Source organism: Ursus americanus, chromosome 8 (assembly GCF_024610735.1).
Source record: "Ursus americanus isolate L20-20 chromosome 8, mUrsAme1.1.p, whole genome shotgun sequence".
NCBI classification, from domain to species: domain Eukaryota; kingdom Metazoa; phylum Chordata; class Mammalia; order Carnivora; family Ursidae; genus Ursus; species Ursus americanus.
The window spans coordinates 30008472-30033110 of record NC_142134.1 but is presented as its reverse complement, the minus strand read 5'-3'; the positions used below and the strand labels follow the sequence as shown (position 1 = coordinate 30033110).

At 36.1% G+C, this 24639-nt stretch overlaps 2 protein-coding genes across 2 annotated transcripts; one reads left to right on the top strand and one right to left on the bottom strand.

The window, feature by feature from the left end:
• The first annotated feature begins 273 nt into the window (after positions 1-273).
• LOC123789092 (uncharacterized) lies at positions 274-3843 on the top strand. Its single transcript, XM_087863928.1, has 4 exons — positions 274-317; positions 1529-1686; positions 2250-2291; positions 3323-3843. Exons 1-4 carry the CDS (start codon positions 295-297, stop codon positions 3409-3411), a joined length of 312 nt encoding a protein of 103 aa, XP_087720054.1. The 5' UTR covers positions 274-294; the 3' UTR covers positions 3412-3843.
• An 8564-nt stretch (positions 3844-12407) lies between these two features.
• Positions 12408-18613, bottom strand: CSN2 (casein beta). Its single transcript, XM_045793418.2, has 7 exons — positions 18523-18613; positions 16450-16512; positions 15636-15662; positions 15498-15524; positions 14434-14457; positions 14293-14337; positions 12408-13004 (listed from the first exon to the last, which is right to left on the bottom strand). Exons 2-7 carry the CDS (start codon positions 16498-16500, stop codon positions 12408-12410), a joined length of 771 nt encoding a protein of 256 aa, XP_045649374.2. The 5' UTR covers positions 16501-16512; positions 18523-18613.
• Between the last annotated feature and the right edge of the window lie 6026 nt (positions 18614-24639).

Genomic DNA, 24639 nt, shown 5'->3' with positions numbered 1-24639 from the left:
GTCTTAGAAAATTGGTAGGTTATTTTCCCCCAGTATATGAACCTTACAAATTCTTTACTTTTCCAAACGATAGTAAGCCTAGCTTTACTTTTTACCTTCCTTTTTTTCTAAAGTTGCAAAATAACAAGTGTTTTGATACTTCTTCATAATTCTGGCATAGAATACAGCTTATCCTAATTTCATGGATAATGTTATATTCTTGATGCATTGTAAAAGGAACGTGTTGTACCAGATGTCCAAGTAATTCAGAATGTACTTTATTTCCTTTTGTATAGCAACAACTTCCTGGAGTGAATGAAAACAACCTCCTCCAACTGGTAATATTTTGCTTAATAAATTACACAGTAATGATATACCGTCAAGTTTAAATGTGCTTGTTTTTAAATAGCCTCACACTTTGGAAGTGATTGTTTTCTTCTCCAGCAGTTATTTCTCACTCCCAACTTTGGTGGTAATTTACATTAATTGATCTGAGGGTTTAGAACTGCTTCTCACTATTCTTTGGAATGGGAGTTGTGCCAGTCTGTCTGTCTCAGCTGATGGGAACATTGTATTTATAGTCCTAAGCACTACGACGTGTTAATCTCCATGGTTACATTAATTTCTCTTTTAACATACTTCTTAATTTTCTATCTTTATGCCCATTATCTGTTTCTAAAATTCAGTTTAGAGGCACCTGGGTGGCTCAGTCAATTGAGTGACTGCCTTCAGCTCTGGTCGTGGTCCCAGGGTCCTGTGATGGAGCCCCACGTCGGGCTCCCTGCTGAGTGCAGGGTCTGTTTCTCCCTCTCTCCCTTCTCATGCTCTCTCTCTCTCTCTCTCTCAAATAAATAATTAGAATCTTTAAAACAAAATTAAGTAGAATAAAATTCAGTCTATATTTAGGAATCTCAAACTCTCAAACTGTTTGACATACTTTTCTCCTGAAGAAACCATCTGGAGAGATACTGAATGTCTCTGCCAAAATACTCTCTGATCTTGTTTTCTCATCTGTGAAATGAGATTGTCAGTAATACATAACAGATGTCAGTTTTTCCCCTGCCCTAAATTCCATTGATTCTGCAGTGTTCCTAGGGATTCTGATTTCATTTTTAAGGCAATAAGCAGATACTTTGAACTATGTGTTGCCATAGCAGTTCTGGGCCCTGTGAACGGTCAGGTCAATTCCATACCAGCCATGGAGCCCTCCAATCACTACTTGACATTTAGTGAATCTTATAATGATTGTTGAGGATGTTCCATATGTCTCAGGAGAAATTGACTCCGGGTAATATGATTGGCAAAATCAGTGTCGCTTCCCAAATCTCTAACATGAGAAGTATTTCAAATAGGTTGCTTCTTCCAACTTTGAAGCTTCATTCAGCCTTCGAAAGTAACTCTGATTCTTTTTCTTTCCAGGGATCTCACAGAGTAATCATCTCCTGTGTTGTTAATAGCCATGTCAGAAATGAATGAAATGATTCATTTTCAGAGTTTCAAAAGAGCAATTGTTCATACATTGTTGCTTTTCAATGGTCTTTCCTTCTAGCCTTTCCAACAGTTCTACCAACTTGATGCTTATCCCTTGGCTGCTTGGTATTATCTTCCACAAATCATGCAGTATATTGCTTACACACCATCCTACGACATCATTAAACCCATGGCCTCTGAGAACATTGAAAACGTTGATGTTGTGCCAGAGTGGTGGTAAGTTCATTTAAATTACTGCATATTGATGTTCTACCGAAAGACATAAAGAAAATCATTCATGGAACATATCATAGAAACAGATGTAGAATCAACATGGCAAATCAGTTTAATGCCTCATACTGAAATGTTAAATTGATGATCTTCTGTGGCATCTATGGCTAATGTTAACCCAATAGGTCATGTGGAGCAGTGCTATCAATTCTGTAGTTGAAATTCATTCTTGATGAGGGTAGGAAAAGAAAGCTTTTTCTCCAAATGAAAAATATAAAGAATTCTTATATAGAACTCGATTTCATTCTCCTTACATTTTTATTAATCTTTGAATGCTTTTCTTTTGGTTATACCCATATATGTAAGAATAGAGCACAGATATGGGTATCCAGTAGTCCTAAATTCGAATCCTGACTTTTTTGCTTACTTAAAATAATATAATCATCTTTGCAAAGTATAGTGATGGGAAAAAAGACACAGAAAATAAGTAGCAGCCATTTTTTTGAGCTAATAAAATTTTATTGCTGACTACCTTGATCACATAATTTTAACAATTTTTGTTCTTTCAGAAAAATTAAGAATTCTCAGGAACTCCACAATTATGGCTATTGGTAAGTTTGGAAGTTGCCTGTCTAATCATTAATCCCATTTCCATTTGAAGACAAAGTACAAAGCTATGATTGTAGGCTATATTTTTTTTTTTATTTTTGCTGAAGTCTAGCTACTTGTGAACACATTAGCACTTAAATAATTACATTGGCTTAGAAATTTGCAAATTTTTGTTTCCTGATCATGCTATATTTGAACAGCAACTTAAAAATTACCTAATTTTAACTAATATAATTTATAATATTGAAACTCCTATACAAGTATAGGAGTATGGATGTTACTAATTTTCCATGACGATGTGACTGTGAGACTCAGGTGAACCCAACAATTGTATCCTGTTCTTTGTGATCACTGCAGTAGAAGTCCTTAGCAATTCACGCAGTGAAACCAAATGATTATCTCTCAACAGGCAAACAGACTGAAATGTCAACAGATTTTTTTTTAATTACCTTCATCCACTATATTGGAGCTGTGTGCATGTGTGGGTGTGTGTTTCCCTTCACAATGGTGGAAACTTCCTTTCAACAGATCAAACCAAAGAAAATGATAAAATTCTTACCCTTGTGAAAGCTTTTTCTTCTAATTGCCTTGCCATATCTTTTATATTACTGCAAAGGAAAATACTATCTAGTAAATTGTTTTCAAAACTTAAAAACAGGGGTGCCTGGGTGGCTCAGTTGTTAAGCGTCTTCCTTCAGCTCAGGGCATGATCCCAGAGTCCTGGGATCGAGCCCCACATCAGGCTCCTCCACTGGGAGCCTGCTTCTTCCTCTCCCACTCCCCTTGCTTGTGTTCCCTCTCTCGCTGGCTGTCTCTTTCTCTGTAAAGTAAATAAATAAAATCTTAAAAAAAAAAAAAACTTAAAAACAGGAGCAATGGATATATTTGTCAGCAACATGAAAACACAAATAACATTGTGAACTTTATATTAAAATGAAGAGAAAATGACAATTAAAATATGCATATTATAAAAGTGTCTTTTCAACTCAAAATATGTAGTAAGCTAACCACATATTTCTTTTTCTATTTATAGATGTGACTGAAAATTCCATTCTCCAAATTTCTCCTGTCTACCATGTAAAACCATCCTATCCAAAGGCTTCGACTGTTTTTGTAGAATAGGACAATCCCAAATTGAGGGCAATCTTTCTTTTTCAGTTCTCTACTGTGTATTAGAATTATCATTATTTTCCTTAAGCTAAATTTTCCTAACAGTTTAGTGTCTAAATTCCAGTTGTATCATGCCAGTATGAAGGCCACTGAATCAGAGGGTATTGAAGTCTTTACTAAGTTTCTATTATGGAAATTTTGTTTAAAAAGTCTTTGAATTGCTTCTAAGCTAAATTTTCCTAACAGTTTAGTGTCTAAATTCCAGTTGTATCATGCCAGTATGAAGGCCACTGAATCAGAGGGTATTGAAGTCTTTACTAAGTTTCTATTATGGAAATTTTGTTTAAAAAGTCTTTGAATTGCTTCTCCTGTAAGTGCCATCATTCCATATAATTGTGTGCAGTGACAGATTTTTTTTCCTTTTCTTTTCAATAAATTACAATTTTAAAGCACAATCCATATTTTGTCATTATTCCACTCCCCAGTATTTACATAATCCGCTTAAGAGTATGTATTTAACATTTTGTTTTCACTAAATTTTTTTATGATACTTTCAATCACATTTTAATGAAAAAAAAGTTAAAATGTCACTTCTGACTGATGCTAGCAAATTATAAACGTGGTTCAAGATCTTTCATTTGAAGTCAGTTGTCTACAGAATATTTCCCATAAGCACATAGGTGTGGCTGGAGAGAGGACAGCTGTGTGGCATTTGTGGGTACACTGGGAATTTGAACAACCTGGTTATACAATTTTTTATGCCATCAGGACCTATCTGGCCCAACCCCCCTGATTACAGCTGAGTTTATAAGTAGGCAGATTAGATCATAACCATTTAAAGAGTCCCCTCAGCACACGCAGTCACCCAGTAGCGACGGTGGGCTATTCAGTATCCTCCAGAGCCCAAGGAGGAGCTCTTTCTCAAAATGACAATTGTTACTTGCTCTGATATCCTAAAAGCCCCAGTGAGATGTACTTTCTGGGGTGTATTCTAGATTCCCAACAAACCCAACATAACATGGCCCTTTAAGAACCACTGTATGTACCAGGTGAGAACATGCAAGTGCGAGGCCTCCCGTAGCATGGCCTAAGCCATCAACTGCTCTGCATCCTAGCTATACTATATATTATATATGCATAACACCCAAACAGGATTTTTTTGCCTTGAAAACAAAAAGAAAGCCATTTAGCATTGGGTCTTCCGCCTTCTCTCAGTGTTGAGAAGTACATGGTGAAACAACTTGTTTCGTTTTGTTTTTTTTATCTAGAGAAGGTTTGTCACATACTCCGACTACTGGACCTGCAAGAAATTAATGGAGAGTGTAGGCCCCTGTGTCTTCCTAAAATTTATCTACCAGCTTCTGTCATCGTATCACTTCCCAAGTCCTCAAGGATACTTGATATATCTTGCGTCATGAATCCTATAGAAATAAGGTCATCAAGGGCCCTTGGATGGCTCAGTCAGTTGAGTGTCTGACTCTTGTTTTCCACTCAGGTCATGATCCCAGGGTTTGTGAGACTGAATCCCACATCAGGCTCCGCGCTCGGCAGGGAGTCTGCTTGAATATTTCCCCCTTCTGCCCCTCCCCCTGGCTCTCACTCTCCCTCTTTCTCTCTCAAATAAATAAATAAATCTTTTTTAAAAAAAGAAATAAATTCATCAATTTCATGCAGGCGCCATGAGCCATGGAATAGGATACTCATGTTTCTTGCAGGCTAAACTGTGGTGCAAGATTAGAGTAGACTTGTCCGTAAAACTGTTCCATGAGGTGTAAGCTTCTGTTTGAAAGATGAAAGCAAACTGTTTCTGATATTGTTTTCTTTTTCTTTAGTTTGAAAGGCAGGATGGAGGGGGAAAAAATGGGAGTATCAGGGATTTATGTGACACCATATTTAAAATACCACCTATAAGTTGGGTGGGCAGGATGGACAAAATGAGTGAAAGGAGGGGGAGATACAGGCTTCCAGCCACAGAATGAATGAATCAAGGGGACAAAAGCTGCAGCACAGAGAATATAGTCAATGGTACTATGATAGTGTTGTATGGTGCCAGGTGGTAGCTATACTTGTGATGACCATAGCATAATGTATACAGTTGTCCAATCACTATTTGTGTACCTGAAACTAATGTAACATTGTGTCAAATATACACCAATAAAAAATTATAAAAATTAAAAAATTAAAAAAATTAAAAAATGAGGTAGTTGTTACTACCTCATTAAATTTGTAATAATCCATTGTTACTTTCCAAGAAACCATTGAAAAGGCCAAATGGAGGGATGCCTAGGTGGCTGAGTCTGATAAGCATCTGCCTTCGCCTCAGGTCATGATCCCAGGGTCCTGGGATCGAGTTCTGCATCAGGCTTCTTGCTCAGTGGGGAGCCTGCTTCTCCCTATTCTCCCTCTGCCTGCTGCTCTCCCTGCTTGTGCTTGCTCTCTCTCTGGCAAATAAATAAATGACATCTTAAAAAAAAAAAAAAAGGCCAAATGGGGAAATAGAATAATGATACAATTCACTTTCCTTACATCTTTTAGACTTTAACAGTTGCTGCAATTTCCTCAGAGATGCAAAATTATCATTTTTTATAGAAGGAGACATAAGAATGGTTTCTATTCAGTAATTTTTGAACTTTTTACTTCATACACAAGGGAAGTAATATGGGGATCACACCAGTTTCTAAATGTATCTATTCCCACTCTAAGCAGAGGACTTACCATTAATGATTTGGACTAGGCTCAGAAGGAGGCTAACTTGGGAGCAACGTCAATTATTACTTGACTCAAAGAAATCCCAGTATGAGCCACAAATCATCAGGACATTCCCCAACTAATGAGTGGTAAGACAGAGAATGGATCCCAGAGCCTGTAAGAAGATCAGCTAGTTTCTTTCTTTATGTAAATGCTCCATAACTCAGAGCATGAAGACAAGGATCAGGATTGGGAATATGATGTTATATAGTGGGATGCTTCCTACAAAAGTTTGACTTTTCCTACATTCAAGGGTTACAGATTCATAAATTAATTCTTATTCAGAAGTTGGGGTGGATCTTCACTCTCTGTTGGTAGCTTGAGCCAGAATTCTGTTTACCAGACATGTTGTATTCACCAAAAATTTTTATATTTACGTGTAAAAAATAACCCTGATGAAACTGCCATTAGATTTTTCTTAGGGATATGATTAGTTCCCACAGATGTCATTTCTGCTTTGACCATTTGTCATGTAATAATTACCACCACCATCCCTCCTCCACTAAATCTCTAAAAATTTTAATTATCGCCTTACTTCAGGAATTTACTTGCTATCACTTTGGTGACTGGACTCCTTCCATCTTCCCTGAGGTCAGAAATACAATTTTAATTATTGTGGGTTCGGACTTAAATATAACTTTTGTGGGGATAAAATTATGCCCACTATACTCACTTCTGCAGAAAATTTAATATTTTTGTAGTATACTTAAATTGGTTTTCAGATTGGTTCTCTCAAAAGTTTCCTAAGTCCAATTGATAATTGTTAAAGAGAGGAATACATTCTTATTGACATATTTTGTTAAAGTCGATATCAACTTTGTTGCATTATTTTACAGTTCATGACTTTGTATATATGTAAATATTTGTAATTTTCTACAACTTCAGCTTCTACTTAATTGAAGTTTACTTGGAAGCAATTATGAATTATGTAAATGTTTTGCGCCCTAAGTAATTGAAGGTAAGGAAAGATGCAAAGCGAGGGGAGAACCACGTCACTACAAGTTGAAGGATATCAGCAAGTTTGCTTTCTCAGCACACAGGTTTTCTCCAGAATGGCTGTGCATACCATAGCATCAATCTCAGTTGGTCTGCATGACTGTGTGCTTATCTCTAGAGTCACTGACTCTTGGCCAACACCATGGTACTTAATAACTAAAGGCAAATGATTCTTTTTTTTTTTTTTTTTAAAGATTTTATTTATTTATGTGACAGAGAGACAGCCAGCGAGAGAGGGAACACAGCAGGGGGAGTGGGAGAGGAAGAAGCAGGCTCATAGCAGAGGAGCCTGATGTGGGACTCGATCCCCGATCGCCAGGATCACGCCCTGAGCCGAAGGCAGACGCTTTAACGACTGCGCTACCCAGGCGCCCAAGGCAAATGATTCTATAACCATATGCCTGTGTTTTGCTTTGGGCAGGATGTACCAGTTGTCAGGACCAGGTTTCAGCGGAATCTAGGAGTGGGGAGTGAAGTGGGGATGGTTTTCAACAGTTAAAGTCTGGTCCTGTAGCTAAAATATGCCTGCGTGACAAAGCTTTTGTGAGAGACCCTCTCAACAAGTGGTTTTGAGCTTCCTGGTAGGAGGTGTTCCATGCAGCCTCCGTGGGTGGCTTCAGCTACCCCGGGCTACCCAGCAGCTGGAGGACAAGCACGTTGCTCTTGAGATCTTAGCACCTCTTTTACTGAGTATCCTTCCCTTGCTGTTGCTGTCTTCTGTTTGTTGCCCGTAATAAAGCTGTCTTTATTACAATATAACTGCTTGAGTCCTCGAATCCTTTCAGCGATAAAAAAATGAAGATGATTGTTATGTAATGAACACAGGCTGCACAGAAAAACTGCACCTCTGGATAGTATACGGAGAGAAAAACGAAGCAGGAATCAATCTGCAAGTTCTCTCCCATCTCCTGTTTCCCATATTTGAAACGTCACCCCAGTAGGGGCTAAAACCATACATTTTACAGTAGCGTTATGCAGCCATTCCGTAGCTTCTGAGGATACTCGGTCCACTGGCCTAGTGTGGAATTATAGTTAAGTCCAGAGGTGGAGAGATGATTCCACACCGGGGAAGCCCCGCCTTTAGGGAAAAAGAAGGTAGGCAAGAAGGTGATGAAGAAACACTTGATTTTACATGTAATACACATTTACATGTTTAAGCAACAAACAGGCAAATAGAAAAGCGCACACATTAAAATCTATTATCATAAAGTACCCATTCTCCAGGGTAAGGGAAAGAACATCACTAGCAACTGAAAGCAATACATGTTCCCTATCAAGTTCTACTTCCCCTCAGATAACCACTAGTCTAACTTAGGACTCTAGAAATTAATTTTCATAGATTCTAATATGTAATATTTATGGTGTGTACAATTTCGTATATTTGTGTCTGGCTACCTATCATTCAATCCTTTTTATGTAAAATTCATCCATGTGGTGCATGTGTGCCAGTTGCTCATTCACGTTAATTGCAGTGTAACATTCCACTCTATTGTATATCACAACTCATTTACACAAAATACTGTTGATTCACATTAGTGTTGATTTTAATTTGGGGTATTAAGAATAATGTTGCTAAGAACTTGGGTACTCATTTTTAGTGCACATACATGTGTTTTCTGTTGGCTATATTCTTTTTTTAAAGATTTTATTTATTTATTTGAGAAAGAGTGAGAGAAAGCAGGAGAGGCAGAAGCAGACCCCCTGCTGAAGAAGGAGCTCTACCCATCAGGGTTCAATCCCAGGACCCTGGGATCATGCCCTCAGCCAAAGGCAGATGCTTAACAAACTGAGCCGCCCAGGTGCCCCTCTTGGCTGTATTCTTAAGAGTAAAACTAGTGATAAGACATGCAGGTGCTGATCTTTGACAAAGACTGACACAGGTTTCCAAGGAGCTCCCGCCAGTTTACATTTACATCAGCATTGCTTAGCATTCCTATTGTTTGTTTTTGCCAACACTCCCTAAGGACATTTTTTTTAAAATTTTAATCATTCTGGTGATTGTGTCGTAACATTGTGTGGTAGTTTTAATTAGCATTTTCCTGAGGACTGTTGGTGTTCAGTACCTTTTCATATGTTTATTGACCGTTAAGAAACTCTCTTTTGGTGAAGTGCTTATTCAAATAAGTCTATTGCCTCTGTATTATTGTATCATTTTATCCTCTTACTGAAACATGCCCAATTAAATTTGAGCAATTCACAGACTGGATCCAGATGAAGAGTTATGCTTGCTCATGACAGATTTGGGATGTTAATTAGATACTTGGGTGTGGAGGCCAAGAAGGCAAATTGAGTGTGTGAGTTTGGAGTTAGGAAAGAATGAGCTCAGAGATACACATTTAGAAGCTTTCAACCCATAAATAGCCTTAAAGCCATGGAACTAAGCACTGCCAGCCAGGGTAAGAGTAAAAACTCAGGGTGCTCCAACACTTAAAGGTTGGAAAAAGAAATGCCAGAAAGGAGACTGCAAAGAAATGGCTAATGAGCTAAGAGAGAAGCCAAGGGTTTTAGTGGGTTTAAGATTTCAAATGAAGAGAAGTACGGTATTTCCCAAAAAAGGGATGATCAACTCTACCAAATACCTCTGAAAGGCTGGGTAAAGTGAATACAGATTAGCAAGACAAAAGTTGTTGGTAACTTTGGAAAAAAGTGATTTCCTTAGGGACAAAACTTTGATGGAAGCAGGTTAATGAAAGCATAATCTATTCAGTATGGATAGTTCTCTTAACAGTTGTATAGAGTAGCCTAAAGGACTGGGAGGGGTTTGGAAGTCTATTGTTACAAGATGGAATTTTCTTTAAAAATGAAAGCCATTATAGCATAAGTTGTCTCACACTTGATCCTTAGGCGAGGGAGTTACTGAGAATGGCAGGAAAGATGGCATAATTGCTAAGGATGAGTTGCCGTGTAAACTCAAGGGGATGAGATTGGGTGTACGGGTGTTGTAGTTGGTGGGGGATTATTCATTACAATGAAACAATTACTCTGCAATTAAAAAAAATGGATATTAGAGTCTCCTGTTAAGTCTTATTTCTTGGGCATTACCGGCCAAAACCACATAACCCAGTTCATTCTGATTGTGACACTGGCTCTTGCGGCTCTGGTGTACTGAAGTCAGTAATGCGGAACTCTAGGGAGCCATTGTCCTGCACCTGTGCAGTGCACTCCGCATATTAAAACTTCAGTAGAAACCTTTGAATTGCCTCTTGTATAGATGTGGAAATTGAAGCTCTGAAGGACTGAGTAACTCTCACAGCACCGCTTAGTTACACGTTGTTGAACTGTGAATCAGCTTTCACATTTGAAGCTTTTTTTTTTTTTCCATAGTGACCATAACATTTAACATCAAATACTGAGTACGTTTGAGAATGAAAGGCATAAGTGTACTAGTTTAACTGGGCAGTGGGTGTACACCAAGGCTTTCTAGAGCACACAGAGTGTATGATCACCCTACCTTTACCGCCACTTTTTGATAGTCTTTACCATTCAATTCAAAGCATTCTATGTAATTTCAATTCTTCCATGGCTATTTTTAACACCAATAATCTTAAATTGACAATAATCTTAAGGCCAACTCAGGTTTAAAAAAATTATAATAAAGACAGAAAAACGTAAATATGCCTAAAGGATTAATTTATTGAAATGACCGGTTAGGAAATAGATATTTAAATAATAACAAACACAATTCCAGAAATTATACATATTTTCCCATGTTTAGGATATTTCCAACTCAAAATTAAATTTCTATGGTATTATTGAATTAAAATTTGGAAAATGTAGAGTTTATGAGTCAAATTCAGATTAAGATGAATGTCATATAGTACATAAAATAAATAAAGGAACAGATTTTCATTTTTTCCACGTAGATTCATTTAAAAATTATTAATTTTTGCTATCAGGATGCCGAGTGAAAAGATGCCACATTTCCAGTCGCAGTCAATTCTGTAGAATATAAAGAACATATAGAATTAGTTATGTTATGTGCTGTGACTATTCATCCCTCCTCATTTGTAATTTTGGTGTGATTAATTTACAAGACAAATTTTGTTAAAAATGCAAAATGTGGAGCCCTACCTTGGAGACATATGACAATTCTTGTATGATTAAATATCAGCTCACCTGGTATTGTTTTAGTGAAATGTCTAGACTATCATGATCACAGAGTTGCATTTTATGAATCCCAAAGCTATATTCTCTCCTCTTTTTAAACCTCATACCTGGAATAATTAATTTTATCTTGACTCATGAATTAAAGAATAATATGTAAATTTTAAATGAGATAAAAACAACTGAAGTTATGAAGCTTAAGTTAGAAATGAGAATGAAAGTGATCTTTCAAAAAATCTCAAATACATTCACATAACAGAAGGAGAAATTATTTTCAGTTTTTCCTAAAACACGATGATAATCAAGCATCAGAGCATAGGCACTTGAATGCAAACCAGTGAAATCTGTCAATGGCACATAATTAAATTTTGATACATACTTTCAGGTCAGTAGATGTTAGTCAACCCTTGAGACATCCATGACACTTTGATCATTAATAAATAAGTTGGTATATTGATAAAGTTTGTCACTGTCTTGGACTTATCCAGGAGAATGAAATGTAAAAAGATATCATCTATAAAAATGATCAGTGTAATCTCCATACTCCCAAAACTTACCAAAGTGGGGAGGGGACATTAACTCTGAAATTCTCTTAAACCTTAAAAATGAAAAAAAATTTAAAAAGCAAAATAAATAAATATACAATTCACATTTTGGCAAAGACACTTTCCCTAACAATTCTTTGAGTAATAAAATAATCATCTCAATTGTTTACCATCATATGTGCATATGTCAAAAACAAGATGTGAAATAAGGCATCTGCCCAATAAACATGCACAAGAAAAACTTCGGAATTGTAGAAAATAAAAAACCTTCTTTATTCCAAGCCCAATCAGACTATCAAATTTAATTACAGCTTTAATAAGCCTTAATCCTCTTTATCCAAATTCTCAACAGATCAATTAAATCAGAATCTCCTGAAATAATTTTTTCCCAATAGTATCTTCTACATAGAAGATCAGAACAATTGTATCAGAATCTCTGCAGGTAGGCCCAGACATTGGGATTTTGGAAAGAAAAAGTTCTACAGGTTATTCTATTACATTGTTAGTACTGAGAATCACCGATCTAAAACAAAGAATGCATTTTAGATCCGTTCATTATTCATTTATTCTTTCATGCTAGAGTTCTCACTTACTTCCTTTATTGCCATATTCATGTCATAAGTGAGACAGCAGAATTAGTAAGTTTGGACTTACAACAACAGCAGAGCTGTAAACTGGGGCAAGTGGTTGAGTCACAGGGTGGGCCTCATGGCTAGGCTCCTGGTACAGCAGAAAGGCTTGTGGGGGCATGTCTATCTGGGGGAAGGGCATCACTTGCTGGGGAAAAGCCAGGACTTTGGACTGTGGGATGGACAGCAGTGGCTGAGGAGTAAGCACGGGAGTCTGAGGAAGAGGCTGGGGGATCTGGTGCATCAGGGGCTGGAGCAGAGACAGAGGCAGAGGCTGAGGCTGGGGCTGAGGCTGAGATTGAGGAAAGTGCGGATTTTCAAGATCAGTGAGGCTCTGGATTTGGCTGTTCAAAAGAGGCACTATTGGAGATTTAAGGAAGGGCATCACTTTGCTCCTAGGAAAGATGTTCTCCTTAACTTTGGGGACTTCCATTATTTCAGGCTGAGGGAAAGGCAGCACCACAACAGGCTGAGCAAGAGACAGGACATTCTGTGGAGGGATGGCATAAGGGATGGGATCAGCATTAGGATAGACTAGAGACTGTTGCTGGAATGGGGTGTGGATTTTATTCTGGCGTTCATTCTGGAAAGAAGGAAAAGAATCTTTGAGTCCATGATTCAGCCATAACAGTCACTTGTGATGAATTAACCTCCTGTCTTTTGAACAATCATAATTGAGTGAAAAAAGAGAAGGAAAATCTTTTACTGATTTGATTAAGACATTATTTTCAATCAAATGAAGACTAATGAGTAAAATGCTCATTGAGGGATTTCTCATTAACTCACTCCCTTCATAGGTGAATTTACAGATCAAACAGAAATCAATGTTTGGAGATTTCAAGAGTTGTTTCAATTTTTTTCTGAATCTCCTAGATAGCTCTAGCTGTCCACTTTGGTCTTCATAGGCATGGACATGTCAACATAATGTTTTGATAATAGAGCAAATTGTGTTTATATCAAAGATCTATTTAGAAAGACTCAGAGGGATAACTCCAAGATTTATTTGTTGTTGCTGCTGTTATTTTAATGAAAATTACTCTTACTTTGCAGCTTAAGTCAAGGACTTACTTCACACCAGCCCCCTTCTAGCACTACTTCCCTTGGGAGAAGGTAGTCTTTCGAGAGACACCAATTTGTAAATTCATTTTGATTTAGGAAATATTTCGTGTAAGTTCCAAATAATACAACTTCATCGATAAAATAGGGAAGTTGAAATATTACAATTAAATAAATATGTTACACATGTAGCTGGGTTAAATGAGGAATTTTATGTTGTCGAAGAAAATCCTCAATTTTAAGCAAGCTCTACAACTTAATAACTGTGATATTGTCAGACAATTGTGTACTCAATTGTTCTGTACCTCCCTTCTCTCATCGGTGTAATGGAAATTCTTTTAAGAACTTCATGTATTTGTAAATGTTAATATAAAACCTACAAAATGTTATATAAAATCATTGAATATTCACTGTGTGCCAGCTTATCAATACTCGGGGGTCAGGAATATTCTTGGTTTACAGAAAAGGAAATTAAGTACGGAGAAACTCGGGGCCAAAGGTATACAGCTAACGAATGTGCCATATTGCCTTATTCTCGTTCATCAGAATAACCACCTTGAGACTAAGGGGAACCTAGTTCCCCAGCTGGAAATGTGAGTAAATCAAGAATTATTCTTAGGTTTTGATTCTATACTCTGCAAATTGATTGAGTTTGAAAAATGCATTTATGTCTTAAAAATATTTTGACTTTGTCAAAACTTAATTTCTGCACTGGCATTTATTTTATTATCATTCTTTAGAGTGAAAATACACATATTTTGAATGTATTATGTTTCACAATAATTTTAGAAATGAACTTATCATGAGTAAGTTACCTCTCTTTGCTGCTGTTCCTCACTCTTAAAATTCTCAAGTTTCTGCTAAAAACCAAATCACATATAAAGAAATGTTACCACTTATAAAAATTAAATGTAGGAAATTTTGAAAATAAGTACATTTAAATATGAAGATGTTACCTTGTTGACCTGTGTAATGGATTCCTTCATAAAAATAAAAATAAAATTAGTTTTAGTTTTATGAATGTTCCTTATTTGTCAATACAAATCAGAAAATTAAGACACATAATAGGTTAATGTGGACACCTTGTTTGATAATATTAAAAACTCAGGATAATTGCTGAAACTTAGATGTTGCATTGTTCTGCATAAGCTTGTTATATAAAAGAAAAATGAATGCAGTTACATAAGAGAAGAAAATCGGGGAACATCATACAAAAAGAGGTATTTAGTAAATGCTAATTTCTCTCCATCGCCATGCTCCTTTCCGAGGACAACAAATCATTGCTAATACCCTATCTGATACTAAAAGAATAATATTCATTGATAATATGAATTCTATCTTTTAATTCTTTTAATCATTTTAGGTTACTTATTATGTTAACACTTCAAATTAATTATAAGAAATAAATGCCTCCCTTAAGGGTCTGATAGCCTTGTAGAGAGACAAAGTATACTGATGTACAATTTAACAGGTTAACTAACATATCCAAAAAGACTGGTGCCAGGGTAAATACCTACCTGATTCTCCTAGGCAGATTTAGGACTACACTACGTCTCACCATCTCTTACTTACTAAAGTGACTCTTGTAGTTGCAAAATGTGTCCATTTGCATGTCAGCTCTTTACTATAGGCATCCCTCTTTTCCCTTGTACCACAGCTCCTAGTCAGTGTCTGATCCACAGACAGCACTCAATAAATACCAGTATAGGGGATGAGGACAGGGTAAAGAGAACTCAAGACAGAAAGCAGGACTGTAGAGTTCATTAAAAAAAAGAGGGTGTCACGACACCATTTCAAGTAGCGAGCCAACTTAGAAAGTGCTAGAATACTGAATTCTCCAGATATTTATTCTGTCCTTACGCATATGCAATGGAAAAAAAGTATAATAGAAATTTACATCAAAACTTATGTCAGAACAGAGTTGCTTTGACCTAACTGTCCTAATGTAACACAATAGAAAGATAGTACAGCATTTTACTCTTCCAAAACTGGGAAATTTCCTCTGAAAACATTGTCTTACCTCACTGCTTGAAAGGCTTTCCACAGTCTGTAAAAGAAAAACAAAGCAATAAAACAATCAACAACCGGCTTTTCCTAGATCATTGCAGAATGTTAATATTTATGGCTGGAAATTTTTTTGTGAATGAAAATATCTTACCTCAGTGGGTACAGTGAGTTCTTCCTTCTGTAGCAGGAAAAGACAAAAAAACAACACAAAACACCATTTTGGTTTCCATAGGTAACTCATTATTAAACATTTTTCCTATTTAAGTTTTACCTTCTTTATGCAGAGCTATCTATTTCATAAATTTGAGAAACAAAAAATGCTTATTGAGAGTCTTGAAAGGTAGTTGTTTTTATGTCTTTTATATTTAGTAACTTTATTGATACATTTTTATCCTATGTGAATAAACAGTTTTTGATGGGTGACAAAGTTATTTAACTTTGTTTTATTTTATTTATTTATTATTTTTTATTTTTTTACTTTGTTTTTAACAGTTTATTATGATTACAAATATATTTATGATTATGATTATTGCCTGACACTCCATCCTCTCGATGTCTTTGGATAGACACAGGTAGAATTGGGCCCAGTGCCGTAAGGTAAGAGATACATATATTTGATCACTGGAAGAAGAATTATTTATCTAGGTTGCACATGCGTGCAATCATATCTGTGCAATATTATTATTGTCATTTTTCTATCTGTTTCTTTTGTTCTGTCTGTTTGCTTATCTGTCCATTTGCTTTTCCTTTAGGAACTGGTGGCACAGTGACATAGAAAGAATTTGACCCAGATTTATGCCCCTACAGCACACTGTTGAAAGTACATGAAAGTAAATGATTTTCTAAGAAATGCAAATGAATCTGTTGCAATTCTGCTTTATTTGTACTGTAACAATGTTGCTGATGTTCTTCTCTAATATAGGCAGATACTCCATTATATCTTAATTATTTAGACATTTGCTTACCTCTCTTGCAAGAGCAAGAGCCACCAGGCAGGCAAGGATGAGGACCTTCATGGCTATCAAGTCCTGTCAATGGGGAAATGAAAGAATGGTAATATATTGGTCTCTCTATTTTCTTATTTAGCTAGGATTACTTTCCTTTTAAAGAAACTAAAGATAATAAGTAATAAAAATAACTGCATTTTGGAAAAAATACTAATAGAGGCTTTATTTTATAGGCCGGGTCAGTGTCTACTATAGCTCCTTACTCTTACATATCATTTTCATACTTAAGAGTCAGCCATTCAGCTTTTTTCAGCCATCGCCTCTACCCTACCTCACTCTTTTTCATCTCATTCATAGCGCTATAGTTGGGTTTTTTTGTTTTTTTTTTTTGAAAGACAGGAAAAAGTTATAAGTATTTACAGAAACATTTATTAATCAATTCATTCATTCAAAAATATTTATTTAACACCTTCTATTGCGAGACACGGTCTAGGTGCTGGGATGATAGTGCAAACAAAATATTAAGGTCTCAGCCCTGATAGAGTCTCAGTTCTATCTGGAGAAGACTGATCAAAGAAAATATATACAAAGAAGATCATATTTTTTTTTCTTTTTTTTTTTTACTAAACCAAATTATTTCCATGAATATTGTTTTTTTGATTATTTCTCCTTATTTCCAATTAGACTGAGATTTTCATTGGAGCATTTCCTTTATTTCCTCCATTTATCCTGATGCTCACTGATTGGTTTGTCTCCTCTCCATTTATAACCATGACTCAGTCCACATCCCTACACATCTAATAATGTCTCCTCTCCTTTGTGCCACATCACTTTAGAGATCATACACTATATTTTTTTCTGTGATTTCTTGATGATTTACCCAACTGTCAGGTCCTCTTGCCCAATCCCCACTCCAGGCTTCTTGTAGTATAACATAATATACATGTTAACCTTTTTAATCAAAATGTGCTAAATGCTTGATTTTGTTTCATTTCTATTAATTTCTTATACAAAATGATGTTTGTGCCACTAATATCACTTGGCATACAATCTTCAATCTCAGATATTTAAACTAAATTTCTGAACTAAAAACATTTCATGAAAAAAGTCCCTAATTCATCTGCAAAATATCCTTTCCAATATTTGAAGCCTGAAGATTATGCTCTTTCTTCGGGAAAAGATATTTTTTTCTAGATCTTTCTCATGGGTACTATATAAATCTTAATTTTGCTTTGCCTAAGAGCTTCATAAGTTTCCAAATAATTTCTTATTGTCAGGACTCAAAAAAAAAAAAAAGAACTTGATATCCTATTAGAGATCATATGTAGGAAGGATCTTATTGCATTTTCTATATTTTATGATTAATTAGCATTTTATATACTAATTTTCTAGCCAGAACCTCATTTTGACCAGTGGATTCTAAAGTACTTTCTTTCTTTCAAATCTTCTCTTTCCTTTGCTTTTGTTTCCAAGTCATCTCTGTCCCATCTAGAATTTTCTTACAAAGTAAAACATTTTCTTTTTAACTTAATTCTTACTTCATATGTCTATTTTAATAATATTTTGAACTATTATAAGCCAAATGATAAAGTGGGACATTGGAGGCACTAAATAAGTTTGATGAATACATACTTCTGAAAAAATATTTATGAACATTTCAAGTAATGCACATCCCCAACACGTCCTGCGGTTTCTTGTCTCAATATGCTCCCTCTAAAACTACTGTGGGATAAAGGTTTCCAATTAATTATTCAGATCCTCAAACAATAATTTAAATATGTCTTCTTTTATTGTTGCTGTATGTTTAACCAAATTGGAAGACTTATGAATTCAAGAAATAGATTTTTTAAATATACCCTGTTAATTGGTCTTGTTACTACATTTTTTAAGCTCATGCAGTCATAATTTGTACCCAATCTCTATAGACATTTCTATTTTTTTAACCTAAGTGTTGAAAATAGTGTCAGTACTACTTTAAATACCCTTAATTCAAAGACTATATTTTAAGCAATTATTTTCTTCATGTATCTCAGCCTAGTTTGAAATAAAGGTGAAGAGAGAATACATCAAATTTAAATCTGAAATTCTTACCTGTTTTCCAAGGTGGAGGACAGGAAGTGAAGGCGAAGCTAAGTGGATGATGGTCTGTCTGCTTTTGTGGTGGTTTATATACTGTATTTGGTGGTATGCTAATACTGTGGTTTGAGATAAAATCAATAGTGAGCTTCAATTCCAAGAAGTCCACATGATTAGAATATGATTTCTGCCTATTATCTGTCCCCAGAAATTCTGGGGAGCATTTTAACAAGGAGCAATTCACAAGCCAGTAAAGGAAATCTGTCCAGGAAATGCAATTGTCTAATAACTTAAACAATAACTGGAAGACATTGAGACTCTGGCTCAATCCTCAACTTATTGTGGATGCAGTTAAGTCTCGTTAGCACTGGGTGGGTCCTCAGGATATTAAAGTGGGGGAGTTCTATATGAACATCAGAGATGCACAAGGGCTTCACAAAGGCCAGTTTCACGCTAACCTGAGCAGTTGTTAGTGTTCTAAGCTGCAGTGGAGAAACCGAAAAGATAACACGTCCATGATGGTAGTTTAGTCATGTAAGGCAAACTGCTTAGCTCCCAGGACCACTTGATTTGGGAAAAATAAATCGTTCACTTCAAACCAATTTTCTGTACACAAGAGGAATAAACCTTCCTCTGTAATGAAACATCTCAGAAAAAGAATCTATCTGGATAGCTGGTATAGTTAAAATCCTTGGTAAATCTGTTACAAAAATTTTATAAAGTGTCATGGAGACTTATTTACCTGATAAATATTGATTATCTTTTTCTATTTGAGGCATAATAATAACCTTTACTTTTTATACTTAGTATCACCCCTATTCCAAGCACTGCGCATTTTACAGACATTATCTTGTGTAATCTTTACAAAAACATCATGACGTAGCTATCCTCTCCGTATTTTGGTTGAAGAAATTGGGACAACAAGAGATAAGCTCCCTCTAAAACTACTGTGGGATAAAGGTTTCCAATTAATTATTCAGATCCTCAGAACCTCATTTTGACCAGTGGATTCTAAAGTACTCTCTTTCTTTCAAATTTCTTTCAAAAGAAATGTTGCTCAAAATCATATTGCTTGTTAATGGCAAAGATACTATTTAAAACTTGATCTGTCTGACTACATGTGTGTCTGTTTGATCATATGCAGTATCCATGTTTTAACTCCCTTTATAAATTCTGTTATAAAATTTAGCTCTCAATGTAGCATTTGCGCTTAAATGTGTAGAATTAAATTATGCCTGAATTGGAGGAAGGGGGCATTGGTGCTGAGTGTGGGCAGGGGAACTGGTCATTCAAGAGCTATTATTTTGGTTAGAACTTAAAAGAAAAAGTAGAATTTTAAGAGATGATGAAATGTGAATAAAGTATTTTGGCTGAAGGAAAGACAGGAGCTTGAAGAGAAAAATACCAGGTTTGATGGGTTCTGTACTTCAGGATACACAGAAGGTATAGAGTATAAGATACTACTGCAGGGGTTTGATGGAGTCAGATCATAATGCCTTTGAATTTCAAAGGGTGACATAATTCACTGGAAATAAGGGAAGATATTAGAGATTCAAAAGAAGGAAGGATTGTGAAATTTTCATAATTTTATGACTTTATGGCAATATCTCAGGGTAACCTAGTAAAGGAGGTTTTTATAGTAACATATAATAAACATGTTATTACAATAGTTGAAGACAGACATCATAATGACATCAACTAGAAAGATGGCACTGGGCATCTTAGGCAATGAGAAGACAAATGTGTCATTAAAATATAAGAAATGGGAGAAATCAGGGAAATGAATGAATAACATGCCTATGTGATTAAAAAGTTGGTTATATGGTAAAGAAAGATAAGAAACCAGGCTGAAATTAGGGTTAAACCTTGAGCATGGTAAGTTTGGTGTCCAGAAGGTATTGTCAGTTAAATGTAATGCTCAGAGAAGTCATAAGTATAACTGTAGAGATTTTTTTTCCAGACAAAGGAATAAATGAATTCCCTAGGGTAAGTTTGCAAGTGAGAAAAGAAATTGTCTAAGGATACAACTCTAGTGTTCCCTGTTATTCAGGGGCTGGTAGAGCAAAAGGAAATAGGAAAAATACAAAGTATCAAGGAGAAGAGAATAAAAGGTCATGGAAGGAAATAGCTAGAAGAAACAAGTAGAGTTAAGAGTGAAAACGCAACATACACGGCGACTAAAGTGGAAACAAGGAGGAGGTTTTTGGACACAGGGAGTCATTATCACAAACCATTGGAATGCACTGAAAGTGGTTAAGAAACTAGTAATGGGGGGGAATTATAAGCAGCACTTCTGAGATTTTAGAAGAAGAAGTAAGGACACTCGTGGAATGGTATCTGTAACAATAGGGACAACCAGAATCACAGAAAGGCCGTTTTAGGATAGAGATTTGTGGCTCAAAATAAAGAGGCCAATGGTGAGAAAGTTGAAAACCGCCAAAGGTGTGGGAATAAATTGATGAAGCAAATTCCAGTAGCATTGGAGTCACGGCCAAAAGAATTAGGACTGTACAAAGTGTACCAGTTTTCCTGAAACAGGAGAAGAGGAGAAGATGAGTTGATATAATACATACTTTGAAATACATGGCAGAGAACTTGAAATTAAATGATCTTAATTTTCCAGTGAGGTGGAAGATAGGATTCTCAACTGACAGTGAGGTAAATAGTTATGGGTTTGGGATATTTAAAAAGGGAGAAAATTCTGGCTAATGTGAAATAAAAATGAATAAAAGTATCCATAGCAGTAATACTCAGATGAGATTAGATATCAAATTTTTTTCTTTACCCAAGTAGATGTATGGCAAGATTGTTGCAACATAGTATCCATAGGTCAAGAGAAGTGTCAGGGTAAGGAGAGGAGGTTGACTGTGTTTGGGCCGAAATGACTAACTGTGAAGTATTAGTTGAGCTAGGAGGCAGAGAAGCCAGTCGTTGAGGAATAAACCAGAACACTAAACGGGGTTTGAATGACCGTAAGTAGGAAAAAAGGCAAAAACCAGGCCTAACGAGAGTAAGCAATCTCTGGAAGTACAGGCAAGAACTTTCGACCAGATGGGAATTTCCGCAATTCTAGAGCAGAATTTCTTTTTCTTTTCTTTTCTTTTCTTTTCTTTTCTTTTCTTTTCTTTTCTTTTCTTTTCTTTTCTTTTCTTTTCTTTTCTTTTTTTTCTTTTCTTTCTTTCTTTTAATTTGACAGAGAGAGACAGCAAGAGAGGGAACACAAGCAAGGGGAATGTGAAAGGGAGAAGCAGGCTTCCCGCCGAGCAGGGAGCCCGATGTGGGGCTCTATCCCAGAACCAAAGGCAGACAGTTAACGGCTGAGCCACGCAGGCACTCTTAGAGCAGAATTTCTGAGTGATGAGTACATTCAGAGGATAGTCATGCATGCAGAATGCTGAAGATAGATGGACATGTGGTTGCTGAAGGTAAAGAAAATGTATTCCGTATTAAATGTCTGTGTTTTGCCAGGCATTTTGCTAGTTTCCAAGAATGCAACAGTATATAAAAAGGTGTAATTCTCGTCCTGAAGGAGATTAGAGCCTTCGTGGGAAAACAAATATGGAAACCCACTTGTTAAATGTAGTAAATATTTTAATGGAGCTATCATAAGGTATAATAGGCACAAAGGAAATACCTAGTTCATTTTAGCTGATGAATGGGGGAAGGAAAGAGGTTGGAGCCATGAGTCCTGAGCAGAATCTTGAAGCCAGATGAAGTGGAATTTGACCTGAGAGGGGAAGAAAGTTTTAGGCTAAAAGGAAAGGAAAAATGGATGTGAGAAATGAGTAATACAAGTTAATCAAGTAGTGAATTTGGGAAATGAAGTGCAAGGAAGGCGATAGATGGAGATGAGAACAGAGAAAGAGGAAGACGTCAGGTAAGGAAGGGCAAAGCGTCCTGGGCTCCTAAGGAAAGCGAATTCTATTCTGTAGACAATGGGGATTTTTGAAGGGTTGTAGGATGGAGGGTAACATTTAGAGAGTAACTACTTCTGGAGAACGAATGCTAGCAGCACATATTTATTACAATGGGACTGCTCAGGTGTGGCCCATTATCTTCTGCAGTAAGTCAAAGTTTATCAGTTAATGCTTGTGGAAGAACAGAAGATGGAAGGAAAAAAGGAAACTGAAGCTCAGAGTGGAGCAGGATTTGGTGGAAGTACTACAATGGAGTCTGAGACAGGCCTCAAAAGTACTTACTATGTACCTACTTACAAAAGCAGTCTTGAAATTTCTTTGCCTCTTTAGTGGTTGCTGTTCACACTGTAATTGTCTAACTGTGTATAACACTACTTATTTTTACAATGTTCTTTTTTATCATTAATAGATAGTAGATATATTCAGGACCTTAGCACGGATAGATGCCCTTTACAAGTAAACAAGGGGAGTACTAGCATAATGATGATATAACTTGCTTTCCTAACACACTACGTGTATGAGGGATGGGGACACTCCTGATTGTCATATAAGTTTTATATGCTTAGAAAACTTAAGTCAATATCTACTGTATATTTGAATTATTTAGCTAATATCCATTCTAAGAATATGTTCATACTGAACTAAGAGGAAGCTGTAAAAAGAAATGATGAAATGACCCCAGTGTCATAGGTCCAAGTAGAAAAGACCTTGGCTGCCCAGGGTACTCTTATGTATTAGCCCTCGATTGCCAAAGCCACTGGCAAGAAAGTGTAATTTCTAAGAAAAGGAATAAAAAAGCAAGCATGCCATACCCACTCAACATTTCCTCTTTATTTTCTTAGCAACATGCTGGACATATTGTGCAATAAATACAGCCTTTCCTTGTAACTCTCCCTCACCAATTTTGAATTATAGTAGTCAGTATACTTATGGACACAGTTGGGCCAGAAAAATAGGCAAGTGATCAAGGAAATCACTTAAAATACACTAGGGAAAGAGGCTTGTCCAAGGAAAAATGGAAAAGCCAGAGATGTAAGATAACAGCTGAAGCCACCATGCGGTGAGCATAAGAACACAAAGGCAAGTAAGGAGCAAAGCACCATGTGGGCAGCCCCAGCTTTCCCAATGTATAACTTAACAGTTGTCAATTACATAAAGTAAAATGAGAATTTCATCCATTGAAATTTTATGTGACAACCCTGGCCGAAGAGCAAGGTACAATCAAAGCAAGATGTGGGGTGCTTGGCTGGCTCAGTCCATAGACTATGCAATTCTTGATCTCAGGGTTGTGAGTTCAAACCCCATGTTGGGCATGGAGCCTGCTTGAACAACACAAAACAAAACAAAACAAAAGCAAGACGGGAGATGTTCTAGGACTATTTGTCATAAACAGAATTTTTTCAGCTAAAGTTCTTTCCTATATTGGGTGATGAATCTGAAATATGCAAGCATGAGATTTGGGTGAGGCACAGAGATAAGCAGCTGAAACCATGTGAATAACATCCTGAAGAAGAAATACGGATAAAAAAATAAAACAAAACAGGATAAAGAGTACAATAAAGGAACAAAAAATGTTCAGAAAGTAAAAACTGGAAGAGACTCTAGATATCATTCATATGACATTTAAAATATAATTTACAGATAAGGAATCTTAGGACCTGAGAATTTGCATTATTTCCTCAGGATACTATAGCTATTTAGAGATAGAGCTGATCCTAAAAACCTTTTTCCTTAGTAATATTTGAGAACCTGTTTAACAACTTCCAAAAAACAGTTACAGTTGGGGGGGAAGGAAAATAAAATAACTGTGGATTTGTATAATGATCCAGGTTTATGAACCATAAAACGTATAATTGATTAACTCTAACAAATCATTACATTAAAAATAGATATCTTAGCATTATTTATTTAGATGGAATATTTTAATTCTTTCCATGAGATTATTTGAATATAATAAAAAATTGTCTTTCTGTCATTGCTTAGGCTAAAAACGACTAGTCATCTTTGACTCCTTTCCTTTTATTTCACACCCACATTTGATCCACTAGCAGATACCTTTGGCTTTCTTTTCTTTTTCTTTTTTTCTTTTTAAAGATTTATTTATTTATTTTAGAGAGGGGAAGGGGCAGAGAGAGAGGGAGAGAAATTCAAGCAGACTCCTTGCTGAGCTCAGAGCCTGACATGGGGCTTCATCTCCTGACCCTGAGATCATTAC